The sequence below is a fragment of the Lepus europaeus genome, chromosome 9, assembly GCF_033115175.1.
Source record: "Lepus europaeus isolate LE1 chromosome 9, mLepTim1.pri, whole genome shotgun sequence".
Taxonomy (NCBI): domain Eukaryota; kingdom Metazoa; phylum Chordata; class Mammalia; order Lagomorpha; family Leporidae; genus Lepus; species Lepus europaeus.
The window spans coordinates 30818248-30838019 of record NC_084835.1 but is presented as its reverse complement, the minus strand read 5'-3'; the positions used below and the strand labels follow the sequence as shown (position 1 = coordinate 30838019).

General features: G+C 51.4%; 2 protein-coding genes across 4 annotated transcripts in view; both read left to right on the top strand.

The window, feature by feature from the left end:
- The window catches only part of IL17RD (interleukin 17 receptor D), a 76033-nt gene extending 70729 nt beyond the window's left edge, over positions 1 to 5304 (top strand). Inside the window, exon 13 of the mRNA XM_062201121.1 lies at positions 494 to 5304. Coding sequence (XP_062057105.1) covers positions 494 to 606 — 113 coding nt within the window. The 3' untranslated portion in view covers positions 607 to 5304. The remainder of the gene's footprint in view (positions 1 to 493) is intronic.
- An 11171-nt stretch (positions 5305 to 16475) lies between these two features.
- ARHGEF3 (Rho guanine nucleotide exchange factor 3) overlaps positions 16476 to 19772 on the top strand; it is a 336022-nt gene continuing 332725 nt past the window's right edge. For 2 of the 3 annotated variants that reach the window (XM_062201120.1, XM_062201117.1), the window contains exon 1: positions 16476 to 16537. The gene's annotated coding sequence lies outside the window, so the exon portion shown is untranslated. Of the gene's footprint in view, positions 16538 to 16966; positions 17073 to 19772 lie in introns of those variants that run through there. The other variant, XM_062201118.1, reaches the window with a different exon arrangement.

Genomic DNA, 19772 nt, shown 5'->3' with positions numbered 1-19772 from the left:
TTATGTTTTCTTTCTCAGTTCCAAAAATAGCTGAATTCCAAAACACATCAGGTCCCGGGTGTGTTGAATAAGGGTCTGCAGTGCCTACTACCCACTGCTCTTCCATTTGAATCCGCATTTGTTGAGCCTGGGGTTCGCTGGAGCAGTCTTCTCTCCATCCTAACTCAGCACAGGGCCCTAGGTAGGGGAAGAATGCTGTGCAGGAGGGCTCGCTTTCCCAGAAAGCCCCCACAGGATGCCATCTCAGACTGCTCCCTGCCATGCCTGTAATTAGTTGGAATTATGCACACAAACCCTTGATCTTCAAGGAAGGTCTCTTCTGGCCTCACCTTGGAGATTAGAAGCTGTTAAGAGGTGTAGAGTGCTCCATCCTGAGCTGTTTGGAATGACTGCCTCATATATTGAAAGCCCATAGGCCAGCCATGCAGTGGCATGAGTGCCTGTCCAGTGAAATGCAATGACTGTGTGGCTTTGTCTTCTCTTCTCTCCATAGGTGAGGAGGAGCCGCCTGCTCTTCCTTCCAAGCTCCTGGCCTCTGGGGCATGCAAAGCAGAACTTGGCTGCCATATCTACACTGATGAATTTCACGCGGTGGCCCCTTTGTAACGAAATGGAGGAATCTAAGCATTGCCACTTTAACTGGTTCCTCAGTTCTTCTCTGGTTGCGTGGCCTGCTGGAGCTGAGGTCTCATCCAAGGATATTTGGAGTGAAGTTCTGGCCAATACTTGCTCCCCTTTGTTCCAACACTCTACCAAATAGCTTGTCAAAGTGTCCAGTTTTCTAAATCCCTATGGAACTCTGCAAGGCGTGTCTGTGGTCTGACAGCAGCTTGCCACACTAGGTCAGGCCTTGGACCAGAGCCTGTTCTGGGATGGAGAGAGGAAACATGTAAAGAGAAACAGGAGAATATCTGCACTGATCATTCAGACTCTGCTGAACTTTGTGCCCTCTGCCTGTTGGCTACTTTGATTTGAAATGCTTTGCGGAAGAAGCACTTTGTGTATCCTGAGACACAGAAATCACGTGCTGGTCTACCTGGAACCTGTGTTATATTGCAGATGATGTTCCTGTCCTGTGTTGGCGTGGAACTGACTATGCCATGCATGTTAAATACGCTTTGAGTCAAAGGGCAAAAATGTAACTGAATGTACAGTCACCTTTTATAAAACTGTCCTTTTGTATTGCTGGGTGGCGTGGCTGGCTGAGGTGGGGGCCCCAGGGCCAGGCCGACCATCTGGACCGGTTCATCGGAGAGGGGTTGGTCGACATGCAGGAGGCACCAGACCCACAGCACACAGCGCCTCCTCTTGGTCTGAGTAGGCATCATGCAGGTGCCAGCGCTGCTGGCCAAGTCTCCCTGGCTTATGTTTGTTGTGTGTATCTCAGATGTGGGTGTCTGGAAGTTTATTTTAAGAGACCTATATCCAGCTGGGCTGCATTATTGGAAGTTGTGGTTTGGTTGGCCTTCTGGTGTAAAGCTGGATTCTGAGTATTAGGTAGCAGAATTCACCAGACTTGAGCAGTATGTGGAGGTGGTGGCCAGCGAATCTGCCGACCTGGTTTTGATTAGCAACAAATGTCTGTTTAGGGGGGTGGAAAGGAGACTGCCACCAAAGTAAATGTTCTGTTTTTGTGAGTGCCTTCTCCATAGAATTTCAGTTTCCAAAGGAAAAGAATTGTCCTCATCCTGTTTGTTGATCAGCAAGTGGCAATGATGTCTTATGTCCCCTGTGGAAAGCCTTGCCCTGCCCATGTGCTGGAGCAGCTGCAGCATCTTGCTCCACCTTTTCTGTAGGTGCTGTTGTATTTTGACACTTTGTTGAGACCCGGGACCATGGTTCTCACTGCCTCATCAAACAGGACCTGCATGAAGAGGGTGTTGAGAAGCATCCTGAGGCAGGGAGGGAGGTGGCCTGGACAGGACTGCCCTTCCCAGATTCTTGCTAGGCAGGTGGGGAAGCAAGGCTTGTACCCTTGCCGGGAAGATGAGGTTTGTGTGTATTTTGAATTCTAAAGCCCTACTCCCTGCTCTGAAAAGGCAGCTGGCAGCTTCTTAGAAGAATGTGCTTGTCTGTTCTCCGGCATCAAATTTCCTGCAGCTGCTCTGAGGGAGAGCCAGGGAGCTGCAAGACTGTCTCCCCATAAAACCAGGCATCTTGTCACAGGAGACATGCGACGTGTTGTCCCCCTGGAGTCTGGGACGAGGGCAGAGCTCCTGCTCACAGCTGGTCACCGCGCCATTTCCTCCTGGGCATCCGTTCTGTGAAGGAGGTTTGCAAACGTAGCAGAATGCACTGGGAAGAGCATGAGCAGGTTTCTCTTTAAGAGGGCTTTCATGTCCTGAGGGAGCCAGTAGGAGCCACTTTTAGGCCAGTATTCAGCTTTGCATGTGAGAAAGTAGCTTCCAGGACCCAGTGGGCAGACCCACTAACTGGACCCCAAGGGTGTGGGCAGAGTGCTGGCTGGTGAACTCACTTGTAATGAAAATGGAAGAGACAATGAAAATGGAAGAGACAAAGAGTGTGCTGGTCCAAAAATCAGGTGATGTTTTGGTTTGGATTTAAGGTTTGGATACTTATTAGTGTTTCTAACCGACAGTCTCAAACTCTACCATGCCAAATAATGAAACTGCAGTGTGATTGCCAAACTCAGCAAGTTAAGTCCAGCTTCCTAGTTGTGCTTCATTCGTGCAGAATGGGGAGGTAGAAATAGAAATAGTTGTCTTGTAGATTAAGGCAAAACATCTGATTTAAACATAGCTGCTTTTTTTTTTAATTTTATTTTTTGGTCTCAGAAGTTGTCCCAGAGAATGGAAATGATAACATGGAATTCAAAAAAATGTTCTGCCAAGTCTCCCAGGCTTTAAAATATTGGGGAAGCAGGAATTAGACAGTAGGGATGATCTCAGTGAAAGACTTTGATCCTGAGAAGAAAAGGTTTGTGTGGTGAAGTTAGAAGGTGTCCTGTAGGGAGGAAACCAGGGTGAGTCCAGGGTACCAGGAAACCAAAGAGCCTGCTGGTAGCGTAATGGGGAGCTCGCAGCTTGATCCCTCGGACGGGGTGGCACCTGCCACAGCCAGCCTTGCCCGATGCTTGCCCAAGTGAAGGTGTGCTCTTCTCCTGAAGGCTGCCCACACGGCAGAGGGCCGGCTCAGCTGCGTGCTGCAGAGTCTCTGGAGGCCTTCGTCTTGAACCTTCGGATGACACTGGTCACCAGGAAGAATCAGAACTCACTTTAGTGCAGGCCTAGATGTGCAGGTGGGGACCCAGCCAAGAAATTGTATTTTGAGCCAAAAATGAAATCAGGCCATGAAGTCCGAGCTGGTTTTTGGTTGACAGTAAGTGAATACGGCCCCAGTGAAGTTTGAAAAACTGTCTTTGACAAAGATAACATCATTGGGATCGATATGTAGTAAATTACGAGTAGTTAAGTGTGTGTCCCTTCATCAGAGTTCATTCTTGGAACTTCACACCCACGAGCTAGTTAGTTTTTTTTTTATAACCAACTCCTGGTCTTGGGTCCTCTGACATACATATAAAATAAACAGGAGAACTGTCCCTCCAGAAATGAGGGTTTTAGGAGTTTAAGAGCTTTTTTCTTTTTTCGGAGTTGAGCAAAAATCTATTTATTTATTTGAAAGGCAGAGTTACACACAGAAAGAAGGAGAGGTAGAGAGAGAGAGAGAGAGAGGACTTCCATCCACTGACTCACTCCCCAAATGGCTGCAACAGCCCGAGCTGGGCCCATCTGGAGCCAGGAGCTTCTTCCGGGTTTTCCACACAGGTGCAGGGGCCCAAGGACTTGGGCCTTCTTCCACTGCTTTCCCAGGCCGTAGCAAGGAGCTGGATTGGAAGTGGAGCAGCCAGGACTCAAACTGGTGCCCATAGGGGAATGCTGGCACTGCAGGTGGCAGCTTTACCTGCTATGCCATAGCTCTGGCCGAGGGGGAGAAGTGATAGAACCCCCTTCCAAAACAAAGTCTGTAACTTCTCAACACTAATTTGGCTCTAGTAACAAGAGAAGAATTATTCTTTTTGTCTTTGCTGGAGAGAGATAATAGCAATGTGAAGGTTACCAGTGATTCTGTGTATTATTTAAAGACTGCTAGTCTTAATTAGCAGACCTTTTGCCTTCAGTGAGTACCAGCACATCAGGTCAGGTATAGGAAAATCTCATGGCAATGTTATACCTTCTCAGTGTCAGAGAGGCAATAAGGAATGGTGGTGACTGTGGCAAACCGAAGAGCTCCCATCCAGCTTACAGGGGACAACTATTCCAACTGATTGTGGCTGTGTAGTATTTCCTAATCTTCCCATTTTTTAAGAGAAGTTAAGAATCTTTTACATTTAAATGAAAAAATTGTGGTTTTTAAAAAAGATTACAGTTGTATTAGTTTGTTTTCTATTGCTAATACTACCACAGACTGGGTAAGTTATAAGAAAAAGAGGTTTATTTTACTTCATGGGTCTGAAGGTCAACATGTAGAGTTGGCCACCTGGCTGGCAGAGTCCAGAGGCAATGCAGAGTATAATGTGGTGAGAGGTGTGTGTGTGTGTGTGTGTGTTTTACCTGGTCAGTGTCTTCCTCCACTTCCCCAGGAAGCCACAAATATTCAGTCAAGGAAGTCCCACCCTGATGATCTTATAAAATCCTGATTACCTCCTATCGTCCTCCTCCCCCCAACTCCAGATGTCATTGCCTGATTAAGTTCCCACCCTCTAAATACCTCACAATGGGGAATAAATAACATGGATTTGTGGAGGGGCAACCACAGCAACTGAATGTTTTAAGAATTTGAACAGGCCCCACAGCACACACAGACCTGACCTGGCCCACAAAGGTGCCTGTCCATGACCTCTGCTTTTTAAGATGAGGAGCAAACGACATCCGTGGTAATTACAGATGTCTGGTGCCCCCCAGAAATGCTCCTGCTAAATGCATCCAGTAGCCAGACCTTTTCTTTCCCCTGTCCTCCCGCCAAAGGAATTTGATGCGATCCTAAGTATATTTGAAATGTTTTGATTGCTTCTTAGATTTCATAGTTATCTTCAGAGAAAGGCAAGCCAGCTGTTAATTTCAAAATCAGATTGATTCACAGTTTAGGATAACTGTTTTCTTAGATGGTGTGCAGTTCTGAGTGTAGGCCAAGATGCAATTAGGAAAATAGTCATTTGTGGGGAGCAAGGCAGGGAATCTGCTAGCCTCCACTAGGGCCAGGTGTTTGTGTTACCTTCTGTTGTACAGGATCTGAACTGACTGCTGGGGAGGCGTGAAAGGGTGTAGAGAAAAAAGCTTTTCCTGATGTGGAGATACCAGGAGTCCTGGGGGGGGGGGGGGGCGGGTTGGAGTCATCCTTGCCATATCACCTCCTTTCCAGCCTCAGGGTGAAAATAAACAAAAGGAAGTCTGCCGGTAAGCCAATAGCTTTGGTTCCAATTTCAGGATTTGAGGGCTGGGGAAAGTGTAGATGACCTAGCGTGTGCCCTCCGTGGTGTCCGACGGGGCTGTGTCTGAATTATTCCAGACATACGGCTGTGGATGGGAGTCTGATCAGATAGTTCTTCGTGCATCTTCCTTACAGAAATTCAAGCCGGCTTCCTTTTGTTCCGGCTGCAGTGGAGAAAGAACAGCTGGTCACCTTCCGTGCGGTTGGAAGCCACGGTGAAGTCATCCCCCTGGTGTTTTCATTTCGGTGATAAATAATCCCCCCCCCCCCCCACTTAGATCATTCTTTGAGGCTCTTGTTTGGCAGGGGCTTAATAACTTCGCTGCTCTTCGGTTTCTCAGCGCCACACTCCGTTTAGTTGCCCAAACAGAACCTCGGTGCCTTAATTCACGTCGGTGCCTTGAGAAGGCCAAGCTCAGGGTGAGGATTACAGGGAATTTCTTCGGTGCCCAGATCTTCTTACCACTTAAACACATAATGCCACTTTTAAAACATGGTGCAGGGCATATATTAATTCTGAGAATTACCCCACTGCTGCCACCTGGCTTTTTCCCTTGTTGGTGAGAGTCGCTTTGTCGCGGGGGCTGAGGTCAGACACTTTGGTGCTCATTCCTGATAGGTTTCGTGTCACTCCTCAGCTGCTGCAAGACCAGCGCTCACCCTCGGTGTGGCGGCTACCCCGCCCCCAGGTTCGGAGTCTATTTTTACCTCTCTCTCCATGTTGCCTTTATGTAGTGACTCACGAGATCTTTAAATGGTGCCAACTGCAGTTTAACCACTGGTGAGGTGACGACAGGAAGTTGCTCAGTGCCACCTTCCCGTTGGAAGGCTACTTCACTGCAGTAGAATCCACCCCCACCCCTACCCCGGGAGGACCCTGGAGGAGTTTGGCCAGTCGTCTTCCCTCCTGGCCTTTGGTGCCTCCCAGAAATTGTAACTGGGACCACAGATGCCTCCAGAACATGTTCTGTGACTTAAAGAGCCTGAGCCTTGGCTCAGAGTTGACCAAGCACTGGGCTTTGCCCCCTCAGAAAAGTCTGACAGCCGACGGCATGTCAGGTGTTCAGATCCTGCAAGACGGCAGCCGAGAGGATGCCAAGGGGCAGCCCGAGGGATACAGAAGTGTCGCCCTTGGATTACCCTAGCTTGTGCTTATCTGTTATAAAGAATGATTTTTTTTTCCTGTCACGAAAAAAGCATGGAGAGTCTGGACAGCAGCAGAAACCTTTTGTTGAAAACCAGATGTGTTCATTTAGCGAGTAACTGATTTTCACTGTTTGGAAAAGATTGTCCTTTTCACTGCTAAAGTTCGCACTGAGTCCTTGTGGGGAAACCTGTGGAACGCGGCAGGACTGGCGTCCTTGTGTGCCTCATTGTTAAGTCTGTGCTGGGGTCTGGTGGGACAGTGAGCCCTGGTTGACAGGAGCAGCATGCTGTGTTTTGACAGTTTTTACATAAACGCCTTCATTGATTTGTACAGAAGTTTGTGAAGTGTTGTAGATCACAGCTAACGTTTGCAAAATGGTTTTGTACTCTAGAATTTCTGCATTGAAATAAAATGTTTTGTTTTTAAGACTAGTGTTTCCTTATTTCAGAGTATCTTTCCTGCTTCTCAAGCCTTAGACCCTGAATGACTTCCTTCATCTTTTAGGGGCGGTTATCTGTTACCTGTGTGGCCACAGGAGGCCTCCCTGCTGCCACTTGGTTATTGATGTCCAGAAGAAATTTGATTCACAGAACAGGTAGGTATGCTTTATCTTTTCAAGAATTTTTAAAAAGCTGCTTAGATTTTGGAGCCACATCTAAATTGCCTGTCATTCAAACAGAAAAAAGAGACACCTGTTCATTCTTCCAGCAGACTGCCTCCCCCAGCTCCGGGCTGACCCATGCCCTGTGACTCAGCTTCTTGGTGTGCAGCAGCTTCAGCAGTCAGTGCGACCCTGTGACTGAAAGATTCTGGTCCTCGGTTTCTGATCTGCAGAATGGGCCAAAGGCTCTACTTCTCAGGGTGGTGACCTGAGTTGGGTGGTACATGCGGAGCCCTGCTGGCGCTTGGCCTGGCCTAGTCACTGCTGGTGTCCAGAAGAGGACCAGCAGTAAGAAACTGCAAGGATGAGCAGGTGCTGTGGCACAGTGGGTTAAGCCACCACTTGGGACGCCTACATCCCACATGTGAGTGTCTAGTTGCGTGCTGACTAATCCACTTGCAATCTCACGTTTCACCAGTGCATCCTGGGAGGCGACACATAATGGCTCAAATGCTTGGGCGCCACTTGGGAGACCTGCATGGAGTTCCTTCTCCTGGTTTCAACCTGGCCCAGCCCTGGTTGAAGTCATTTTAGGGAGTGAACTAATGTATAGAAGATCTCTGTCCCTCCTTCCATCCCTCTCTCCTATGCTGCCTTTCAAGTAGATAAGTAAGAATAAACATTAAAAGAGAACCCGCAAGGACAGACTACATTTCCTGAGAAGTACATGGCCTGAATTGTGGGTCCCAGGAGCATAACAGATTCTGAAAACTGGAATTTCCTTCTGTCCTTGTTCGTTCTCGCGCGTCCCTGAGCTGTGTTGCTGTGCTGAGGTCCTGCAACCTGTGCTTTTTTGGGAGCCCTCAGTAAAGCTGAGGAGTGGTAAACAGCATCTTCGCAGGAAGCAGTGTGCATCACCGGAAGGAGAAATTGGGACAACGTCTTGCCTCCTGGCCCCGGTGTGTCCTTTTTCCTGGTCATGCTCATGCAGGAGGCTGCTTGTCTTTCTACCTTGTGGTTTCTTCTCCCTCCCAGCTCTCTGTCATTTCCTCTTATTTCTGGGAGCTGATGTTTGGGTGCCAAGTGCTTTACACCTACCTCATTTATCTTCACAGCTGCCCTTGGAGGTGAGAGATCTAACTGTCCCCCCGCCCCCCGCTTTTTTTTTTTTTTACAGGCAGAGTTAGACAGTGAGAGAGAGACAGAGAGAAAGATCTTCCTTCCGTTGGTTCACCCCCTAAATGGCCACTACGGCTGGCGCGCTGCGCTGATCCAAAGCCAGGAGCCAAGTGCTTCCTCCTGGTCTCCCATGCAGGTGCAGGGCCCAGGGACTTGGGCCATCCTCCACTGCCTACCCGGGCCACAGCAGAGAGCTGGACTGGAAGAGGAGTAACTGGGACAGAATCCAACGCCCTAGCTGGGACTAGAACCCGGGGTTCTGGCGCCACAGGCAGAGGATTAGCCTAGTGAGTCGTGGCACTGGCCATAACTGTCCCCATTTTAAAAAATTCCAGTTTTTTAATTTATTCAGGAGGCAGGAAGACTGTTTGCATCTGCTGATTTACTCCCCAGTTCCCATGCTGGCTAGGGCTGGGACAGGCCAAAGTCAGGAGCTAGGAACTCAATCTGGAGTCCCCCTCAGAGCATGGACCAGCAGGAAGCTGGAATCAGCAGAACTGGGACCTGAACCCAGGCACTGTGGTATTGGATGCAGGCTTTCCAAGTGCCAGGCCAAAGGTCTGATTTATCCCCATTTTACAGATGTGGAAAGCGAGGTTCAGAAGGGCTATTACTGGTCCAACCTTTGGCTGAGCCAGGATAGAGGCTGTGGCAAACCGCTGCCAGGGTGCTCAGGTATGCCTTTGGTAAGGGTGTGTGCCCATGCAATGGGGTGGATTTGAAAATGTGGCCAAAGGCAATAGAGATCATTCCTATGATGTGGACAGCAGAGAGGAAGTCATGGTGACAATCTCTGAAGGTTAGCATGGCTGGGTCCTGCACTAAGTGATCTCGTCTTCTGGCCATAATCGTTATGGAAGGGACTTTCTGCATCCTCATTTTTGAGATTGTGAGGCCCAGGAATTGTGTCGTTGTGCCAGAGGCCACAAACAAGGATTTGGCAGCCCTGGAATTGGCACGTGTGCTCGCAGCATCCTGGCTGCTCGTCTATAGGCCACACTGTTCCTGAGTACAGTGCAAGGGAAGGAGGAAGCTTGAAGAGCAAGTTACGGGGGGCCGGCGCAGTGGCGCAGTGGGTTAGTGCCCTGTCCTGAAGCACTGGCATCCCATATGGGCGCCGGTTCTAGTCCTGGCTGCTCCTCTTCCGATCCAGCTCTCTGCTATGGCCTGGGAAAGCAGTAGAAGATGGTCCAAGTCCTTGGGCCCCTGCACCCACATGGGAGACCCAGAAGAAGCTCCTGGCTCCTGGCTTCAGATTGGCGCAGCTCCGGTGTTGTGGCCATCTCGGGGAGTGAACCAGTGAATGGAAGAACTCTCTCTGTCTCTACCACTCTCTGTAACTCTTTGGAAAAAAAAAAAAGAGCAGGTTACAGTGACTTGGTTCCTTTCTCCAAATATTCAGTCCAAATATTCAGAGTACATCTGGGTTAAAGTTTATGAAAATGGACATCAAAGAATCTCTCTGGGCAGCTGCTGCAATAAGTAACTGCTTGTCTTTCATGAAAACTTACAGCTAGTACTTTTCTGTTAGTGGGGGAAAAATCCTCTTGGGACAACATAAAAAACTCTAACATTTACCATAGTGTCGGAAGGCAGGGTCCATTTTTACAGCTGCTTGGGATCTTACCGTCCCCAACATCTGTGGATCCCTGCCACTGGTTTGGTTTGGTTTGATTTAAAAACATTTCTTTAAAGATATATTTATTTCTTGCCGGCGCCGTGGCTCAACAGGCTAATCCTCTGCCTTGCGGCGCCGGCACACCGGGTTCTAGTCCCGGTTGGGGCACCGATCCTGTCCCGGTTGCCCCTCTTCCAGGCCAGCTCTCTGCTGTGGCCAGGGAGTGCAGTGGAGGATGGCCCAAGTGTTTGGGCTCTGCACCCCATGGGAGACCAGGATAAGCACCTGGCTCATGCCATCGGAACAGCGCGGTGCGCCGGCCGCAGCGCGCTACCGCGGCGGCCATTGGAGGGTGAACCAACGGCAAAGGAAGACCTTTCTCTCTGTCTCTCTCTCTCACTGTCCACTCTGCCTGTCAAAAAAAAAAAAAAAAAAGATATATTTATTTCTTTGAAAGAGTGACACAGGAAGAGACGGAAAGAGATCTTCTATCCACTGGTTCACTACCCAGGTGACTGCAATTGCCTGGGTTGGGCCAATCCAGAGCCAGGAGCCAGGAACTCTGTCTGGGTCTCCCATGTGGATGGCCATATAATACTCTGCCTTCTCATGCACATTAGCAGGGGCTGGATCAGAGTTGGAGCAGCTGGGACTGGAACCAGCGCTCAGATATGGGATGCTGGTGCTGCAAGCGGTGACTTAACTCCTGTGCCACAGCCCAACCTCCTGGTTTTATTATTTTAGATGCCCTCTTAATTAGAAAAAGTAAATTGTCATTCAATTGAATGAGAAACTAGAAGGATAAGCTAAACAGATGGAGGAGAGAGGAGACATAGAACAGATCTTGGCTGACCTGGTCCTAGTGGGTCCCCCAGAGATGTCCGTTTTCTACCCCTCCTGCCCATGTACCTGTCCTCACCACCCTCAGGAACAAAAGCAGCATCAGCCCAAGAAGAAGGTGGGCAGGGGATGCGATGAAAGGGTGGGCTGGACAGAAACACAGCTCCAGGCCTTTCACAAGGAGGCAAAATTCGAATGTGGTCTTTGGGATTAAGGGGCAGGGAGGCAAGACCAGTGAGTCTGACTCGCTGGCCCCTTGCTGGAACGGGGAGGGCAGCATCTTTCACAGTCATAGGTGATACAGGGTTCTTGCTGCATTTCTTCCCCGCTGTGGGGACACAGGACACACACACGAGCCCTGCCCTCCATGGTAAGGTGGAAACCAACCCACCATGCAGGGTTGTTGTAAGGATTAAATTAAAAGGGGCCTGCAAAGCACCTGAGTTTCTTGGCAAGTGCTGGGCATTTGACAAAGAGTAGCTGTGAATTACCCTATGGAAGAGCAGGCAGGTCTTGGGTCTTGAGCGGGCCCAGTGGAGATAACAGGGAGACGGTTCCTTGTGCACAGAAACATCGGCCCAGGCACTGTGTCAGGTGCTAGGTTAAATTCTCTATCCCTAAGAGAAGAGGGTGGGTGCAGGTCTGGCAGCTTTGGTAGTGGCTCAGGAAGGACTGGATGGGGGTTGAAGAAGAGGCAGTGCTCTTAAAATTAAGACGTTAACTCTGGGGTTCATAACAGTTGAGCACATACATTGAGATCTGCCAATGTCCCATTCAGCAGACTCCCTCTCTCCTGGTCTCCTTTTGGTCCTGACAGACACACGTTGTTCTTGACCTTCTACAGGGTGTCTGTGCCAGGCAGATGACCATGTCCCTGTCCGAATGTGGACAAAGCCGAAGGCCTGTTTCTCAGACCATCAGCTCAAGGTCAGGAGAATACTCTGGTTTTAGAAGGTGGGAGGGGCCGAGCTGGAATCAGAGTCCTCTAGTTGTCCAAGGAGGGTTTTCTTTCCCACTAATGGTATCCAGGGAGTGGGCAGGCTTTGGCTTCAACAAACACCATACATGTTTCCTAGCAGACTGGCAAGGCCAGACCAGGGGGAACTTGGAGCAGAGACAGATAAGGGCAGGCCTGGCAGCTAGGTGCAAGTGCAGCCAGAGCCTGCCTTCCGTTTTGTGTCACTGAGGTTAGATGTACTTAAAGATCTCACACACAGGGCAGGCAGGGTGGGCGTTGTGGTATAGTGGTGAAGCTGCTACTTGGGACCACTGCATCCTACATCGGAGTGCCCGATTCAAGTCCTGGCTACTCTGCTTCCAATCCAGCTTCCTGCTAACACGCCAAGGAAGGCAGCAGATGATGGCCCAAGTACTTAAATATTTGGGTCCCTGCCACTCACATGGGAGACCTGGATGGAGTTCTGGGTTCCTGGCTTTGGCCTGGCCCAGCCTTTCAAATAAATTGCCTTTCAAATAAATCTTTAAGAAAAGAAAAATGATATTGTACATGCATATTATTGACAAAATTATTACTAGTAGTAACATTGTGATCAAAACTGAGGCTTTGGGGGCTGGCTTTGTGGTGTAGTGGGTAAAGCCACTGCCTGGAGTGCTGGCATCCCCCATGGGCACTGGTTCCTGTCCTGGCTGCTCCACTTTTGATCCAGCTCCCTGCTAATTGTGTGGGAAAAGCAGCAGAAGGTGGCCCAAGTGTTTGGGCCTCTGAACCCATGTGGGAGACCCAGAGGAAGCTGCTGGTTCCTGGATTTGGCTTGGCCCAGCCCTGCCATTGCAGCCACCTGGGGAGTGAACCAGCAGTTGGAAGATTCTCTCTCTCTCTCTCTCTGATTTTGAAAAATATATCAATCAATCTTAAAACAACAACTGAGGCTTTGGTCTGTGGCATCTCGAACATAGATCTGAGCCTCCCACTCTATGTGACCTTGGACAAGTGCTTGTCCTGTTTAGGACGTGGTTTCCGCAACTGGAAAGTGAAGAATAATTCCGTACCTAGCAGGGTTAAGATGAGGCCGAGTGACTGCGGGCACAGAACTAGGTACACGGTTGAGCCCCTGTGCCTGTGGGGATGTGATCACTGGGAGCAGGTTAAGGATGGACAATCACACTGGAGTCCCTCGGAATGTCTCCCTGAGCTGATGGGCTGGCTGATAGAAGTGGCATTTCTGTCTCTCTAGAGGCCTCCATTCAGCAGGGCAGCTGGGAAGGGCCTGCTGAACGACACTTGGCCCTGTGTCACTCTGCTGGGGACCAGCAATATCCCTGGAGGTGAACACCAGAGCTCCTACCAAGCTCTAGCCAACCTCTCCCCCCTGTGTCCATGTCTTCTCTCCAAGCAAACCAGACTTTTTTGAGAGTCCTCACTCAGGGATATATGCCTGCCCTGGGGGCTTTGCATATGGTCTTTCTCGTGCCTGAATCTCTCTGTCTGCCTCTGGCCTATTTTGCAGTAAAATCTTCCCTGACTGCTGCCCACCCCTCCTCTAGGTCTTGTCCTGTCGTCAGGAGCCCTGATTTCAGCTCATGTGATTATGTGACAGATCTCCAGCCCACTGCAATGGCCTCTCCTTGAGGGCAGGCTGCACCCTGGGGAGGGCCCTTCCACCTGGCTAGGGCTTGGATTCTACGCATCAGCCAGCTTGGGTCCCCACCCTCCCTCTGAGCGGTCACTGGGGCAAGTCACCACCTCGGCTCCCTGGTTCTCAATGTCCTCCTCTGTCAGGCGGGGACAGAGATGCACGCTCATCGTGTGTGAGCATCAAGCAGGCAGAGGGGATGGCCTGGTAAGTGCTCATCCCCATCGATGTCCCAGCTGTCATCGAGACAAGCAAAGGCAGTGGTAGATGCTGAGAGGTTTCCTGGAGGACAAAATGGCATCTCCTCCGTTCTCTCCAAACTGGGGTAAGGCTTTATCCATTTACCATGATTCATAGGGTGGAGAAAGACTGGGCTGTCCCACATGCAAGAACCTTCACAAAGTTCATGGAAAATGCTTATTACAGAAAAACTATGCATGAATTTAAAATATTTTTGCACAAACAGAAATGTATAATTCCATTTTCCCCAACTTTAAAAAATTATATATTTATTTGAAAGGCAGAGAGAGAGAGACAGAGACAGAGACCCTACACCCACTGGTTCACTCCCCAAATGCCCACAACAGCTGAGGTTGGGCCAGGCTGAAACCAGAAGCCAGGAACTCAATCTGGGTCATGAACCTCCCAATCAGGCATGAACCTCCCAGGGTGTACATTAGCAGGAAGCTGGAATGGGAAGCAGAACCAGGACTCAAGGCCAGGAACTCTGATGTGGGATGTGGGCATCCTTAGTGGCATCTTAACCATTGTACCAAACACTGACTTCTTCCTTGAGTTTTTAAAGAACCCTTCATTCCCACCCCACCCCCCACCCCCCCGCTGTGGCTGGTGTTATTGTGAGAGTCATCCTATGGACCCTGTCTGCAGACTGGTGAACAGATTCTGGAGACATGGGGTTGGTTTGTGACATGGGTTAAATCCAAATCACGCTTGTGTGTTGGGTGCCTACTATTGACCAAGTGCCATGCCATTGCCTGAGCTCACCTCACCTGCCAACAGGATTTAAGAGTCCAGGTAGCATCCCACCTCCAGGATAGGACTCAAGTTAGGCTTGAAGCCAGGTATTTCTTAGCGCACAGCCTCTCTCTGTGTCTATCCACTGCTCAGCCTTGCTGCTCAGGTTTCCCTCTAGCCCAGGTTATATGAGCAGAAAGGACTTACTTTCAAGGAAGCCTTTTATCAGCAACTTGCAGAACATTGCATAGGCCCAGACAGTAGATCCAGCACCTCAGTCCTCTGGCAGGAGAAAAGCTGGCTGAACATGGGTGACTTTGGGCCTCTTCACTGGTTTCCAAATGTGGAGTCACCCATGTTTCCCACCTGTCCCCTTTGCCATCCCTACCAAAGGCCCTTGTTGAGTCTCTTTCCCCCAGTAGACTCTCAGCCTGAGTCCAGAAACCCAGTCCTCCTCCCCTCTGCCAAGCCAGCCTCAGGGCCACATGTGGCATGGGGAGGGGTGAGCAGCTGCACAGAGAAACCCTAGTGCAATACAAATGATGCATTGCTAGTCTGCGTATCCTACTTGCAGATGTGTTCTGGCTTCTGGAAACCTGGATTACGAAAGAGAGGAAGTCAAGGAGTTTGCCTTTAGCAATAATAAAAAAGGCACGTTGCCTTTGGCTGTGTACAGGAGACTCACCCACTGCATCCATGCCTTGTGCAGTCAGCAGTGTGATGTTTTCAAACCACAGCTGCCCACATCATGCCTCTGCCTGAACCTTCTGCTTTCTCCTCGATACACCTGAATTCCCTAACAAGCACAGTTGCTGGCACTTGGGCCCTTCCCCGGTGTGGAGGAGGGGCGATAACGCAAGGGGCTCCTGGGGAAAAGGCTGAGGACTAGGGCGTCTGTGCCTAGGGTTTGCCCTTGGAAATGGAGAACTGCACAGAGCCCGTGTTCCCTGAACAGGAAACAGACAGGTCAGGAGGCACCGGCCCAGGGTCAAGGCGCCCCTCGAAGCTGTAGTGGAATGGAGCTGCAGCTGTTGGAATGAAAGTTGGTTTGCTTGATTTCTGGCCCCAAAGGCAGGCGACTGGCCAGGCCGAGGCCACCGGCGATGAGGCAGAGCACTTGGAGCAGGAGGCAGGGGTCCCCGCGAAGACAGTTCCAGTCCAGCTGGAGCGGTGTGGGACACTTCGTGCTGGTCCAAACCTCCTGCCGGTCTTTAGTACCGGGACTGTAACATCTACACCCACCCCCACGCCTCGGTATGTGGGGGGCTGTTAGAACTCACCCCATGGAGACAGCGGGAGGAGGTCCCCCAGAGCCCTGGGCCTGCAGCAGACCTGAGTGCCCAGGCAAGAGCCTTAGCACCTTGGGGTGATGATGCTTGGTGAACAGGAGTCCAGCTGTGACCTCTGACCCGGGGGCTGACTTAACCTCCCCCAGCTTCAGCTTCTGCATCTGAGATGCAGGTCCACATGGGATGGGACCATGTCCTAGGGCTGTTTTGAACATTAAATTCAATCCAGCCCCTGAAATGCACAGCAAGCCCACGGAAGCAATGATTTATTTATTTATTTTAAGCTCCAAGAGTTATGCTTTTCCAAGAATCTGGTAATACCTATACATCTAGGGCATTCTTTAATCCTGTTTATAGCAGGTCCTGGGGACTGTGGGCTTGTGTCTATTGCATGAATGAAGGAACACAGAAAATACTTTAGGTTCGCACGTGTATTTCCCCACGGGGGACCTAGGCCGCTGCTGGCCCTGACCCGCTTGGGCAGCCCCTGCCACCTCTGTCGGGACAGTCGCCCCAGTCTGCTCAGATCCTGTCCCCTCAACCATCCCCGGGGGTTCCGTGGGAGCAGGGACCAGGCTGCGCACTCCTCCGAGCCGGTAAAATCTCTCCACCGGAGTCCAGAGACCCCAGCAGGGTGTGGGGAACCAAGCGCGGAGCGTGGCCGCGGTTGAGGTCCCGCGCCACCGGGCGTGGGCGCCCCCGGGGGGTCTCCGGCCCGCCTCCCGCCCACGTGGCCGCCCAGCCGCCCCGCCCCGCCACGGGGAGCCGCCCCCGCAGCAGCCGTCCCTGCCGCGGCCGCCGTGGAGCGCTCTGCAGCCGGCCGGGCGAAGCCGCGCGGGCACCGAGGTGAGTGCGGGCGGCGGGCCGGGACCCTCGCCCCCGTCAGACCCTGGCGGGCCGGACTACTCCGCTGTAGGACGCTGTCCCCGGCTGGATCTGCCGGTCCGGGCTGGACTCCCGCCTCCACCTCCCCGTTCCCTCCCTCCGGGTCGCGGTGCGGGCAGTGGGCCCTGTGCGCTTCCTGGCCCGGGGCCCGCGGATCGCACGGGGGCGCTCTGGGCGCGGCGCAGGTGGGCAGTGCCAGCGCCAGCCTTGGCCGCGGCGCTGCTGCTGAAGACGCGGACTTGGGTCGTCGAGTAGCTCCCGGAGCCACTTCCGGGGCGGGAGGCGCCACCTGTCCGGGGGCGCGCCCCTTTCCCTTCACTTTGTGCTGCAGCCCGGCGGGGCACGGGCAGGTCACGGGCGCCGCTGGTGGCTTTGCGTCGAGGGGAGCCGGGCTCTGCGCGTTCCCTGCCGGGGTCCTGGTGCTGGCGGCTGCTGCATCTTTTAAACGGCGGGGCCCGCCGATTCTGAGCTAGGAGGCGGACGCCGAGGGGTTAAGGTGAGCGTTTTCTTGTGGGGTGGAAATGAGTTCCCCCGGGCTTCGCCCAGCTGGAGAGCTGCTCGCGCTGTCGGCGGCTTCATGGTGCGTGTGAACGTGCGCGGAGACAGAACTGCGTGTTCCTAGAGGTCCGGGCTGCTCCACTTACTGCCTGGTCCAGCCTTGCTGCCAGCCCGGGGCAAGGCTGTGGCTGTCCCGAAAACACCGGCAGAAACTTAGGTGTAAGCGTTCCCTGCACTACCCAGGTGCAACCAATTTCTTCCCTGGGGCGTGGGAGCGGAGCGCCTTGCTCTGCCTGTGTCTGAGCTTCGTAGTCTTGGGCGGGTAACTTCACCTGTGCCTGGCTCCATGTCCTCCTCTGTAAAACAAGGGTGATATTTAAAAGGAGGGTTTGTAAAAAAACCTCATAAAAAAATGGAATTAAAAGATAAGTTTATCTTGGTGCAAAGAAAAAAAAAAAAGACACTCATGCATAGTTTTTCACAGAACGCATTTCCCATGAACTTTCTGAAGACTCTGGTACTACAAACCTTAAAGGTTTGCTTAGAGTGTTTTTTTTTTTTTTTTTTTAAGTGGTGACTGTATTAGGTAAATTCTACCTGTTAGTTGCTTGTGTGATTACACAAATGTTTTTCAAAGATTTGTTTATTTGAGAGGTGGAGTTACAAAGAGAGGGAGAGACAGAGAGGTTTTCTGTCTGCTGGTTCACTCTACAAATGGCCACAATGGCCGGAGCTGGGCCAATCCGAAGCGAGGAGCCATGAACTTCTTCCGGGTCTCCCATGTGGGTGCAGAGGCCCAAGCACTTGGGCCATTTTCCACTGCTTTCCCAGGCACATTGTCAGGGAGCTGGGTTGAAAGAGTAGCAGTAGGGACATGAACAGGTGCCTATTTGGGGTGCTGGCACTGCAGGCAGAGGCTTAACCTACACCACAGTGTCGGCCCCTTGTGAGATTTATATTTTAATTAATCAATTTGAAAGGGAGAGAAGATGGGGCCGGTGCCATGGCTTACTTGGTTAATTCTCCGCCTGCGGTGCCGGCATCCCATATGGGCGCCGTGTTCTAGTCCTGGTTGCTCCTCTTCCAGTCCAGCTCTCTGCTGTGGCCCGGGAGGGCAGTGGAGGATGGCCCAAGTGCTTGGGCCTCTGCACCCGCATGGGAGACCAGGAGGAGGCACCTGGCTCCTGGCTTCGGATCAGCGCAGTGCCGGCAGTAGTGGCCATTTGGGGGGTGAACCAACGGAAGGAAGACCTTTCTCTCTGTCTCTCTCTCTCTCACTGTCTATAACTTTACATGCCAAATTAAAAAAAAAAAAAAAAGAAAGAAAGAAGAGATTGGCAGACACACACACACAGAGATCAAGATCCACTGATCTTCTATCCATTGGTTGACTTCTCAGCTGCCTGCAATAGCTTGGGCTGGATAAGGCTAATGCCAGGAGCCAGGAACTCATTCTAGGTCTCCGTGTGAGTGGCAGGGAACCAAGTACTTGAGCCATTATCTACTGCCTCCCAGTGTGTGCATTAGCAGGATGTTGGATCCAGGTAGAGTAGCAGGGAGTCCCAAACAGAGTTCTAACTGGTCTGCCAAATCTCTGCTCCCCACCAATGTGATTATTGTGTTTTTTTTTTTTTAATGTAAGATTTATCTATTCACTTGGAAGGCAGACCTACAGAGAGAAGGAGAGACAGAGATCTTTTGTCTGTTGATTCACTCCCCAAATGGCCCCAACAGCCAGAGCAAGGCCAGGCCAAAGCCAGGAGCTTCTTTCAGGTCTCTCACATGGATGCAGGGGCCCAAGGACTTGGGCCATCCTCCGCTGCTTTCCCAGGTGCATTAGCAGGGAGTTGGATCAGAAATGGAGCAGCTGAGATTCAAACTGGCGCCCAAATGGGATCCCAGGGTTGCAGGCTGTGGCTTAAACAGCTCCACCACAGTGCTGGTCCCTCACGTGTTTATTTTGTGCTGGTATCTGATGAACTGTGCCTGCACATTCCTGGCTTTTCCAGTACCTCCATGGCTCCCAGCCTTGGGCAAAGTGTGTATCAGAATCTGGGATTCAGAATGACCTTTGTCAAGACCACTGCTGGAAAGCAAGGGTCTTGGATCCTTTCTGGGAGCTCTGGGCCATTGCTGGATATTCGCACATCAGGGGTGGTGTGAGGAGAGAGTGGGTGAGGTGTCACTTGGATTCCTTCAGCCCTTGGGCCCCATGACAGGCTGGTGGCCTGCTGTCTCTGGGTGCAGGAGTCTGTTTAGGGCCCTGGGGCCTGATCGTGGCCACCTTCTCCTCGGTTCTGTCATCCCTGGCAGATTGTCCCTTCGCTCAGTGGAGTCTCCGTGGGTTGCACACATTTAGGCTCTTCTTGACAGTTTAGCTTCCTTTTCTTGCACTGCACATATAGGAATGCTGAATCTTGGGCCCTGGGAACCTCCCTAAACACGTGTCTATTTCCCCAGAAGTTCGCCTTTCATTGTGTTCTCTGAAATTCCTGTACCCCCCAACCCCCACCCCACCCCCAGAATGGACTGTTATGTTCTGGCCGGAGGTGCAGGTTCTCACTCCTGTCCAGGGCAGGCAGGTCTGCATCTTAGGGAGTGGAGCTAGGGGTGCATCTGTGTTCTTTTGTGTCGTTGCTCAGAGCACTACCTTCTCATGGAACATTCTGGTCTGCCTTGCCTTGAAAAATTGCTGAGG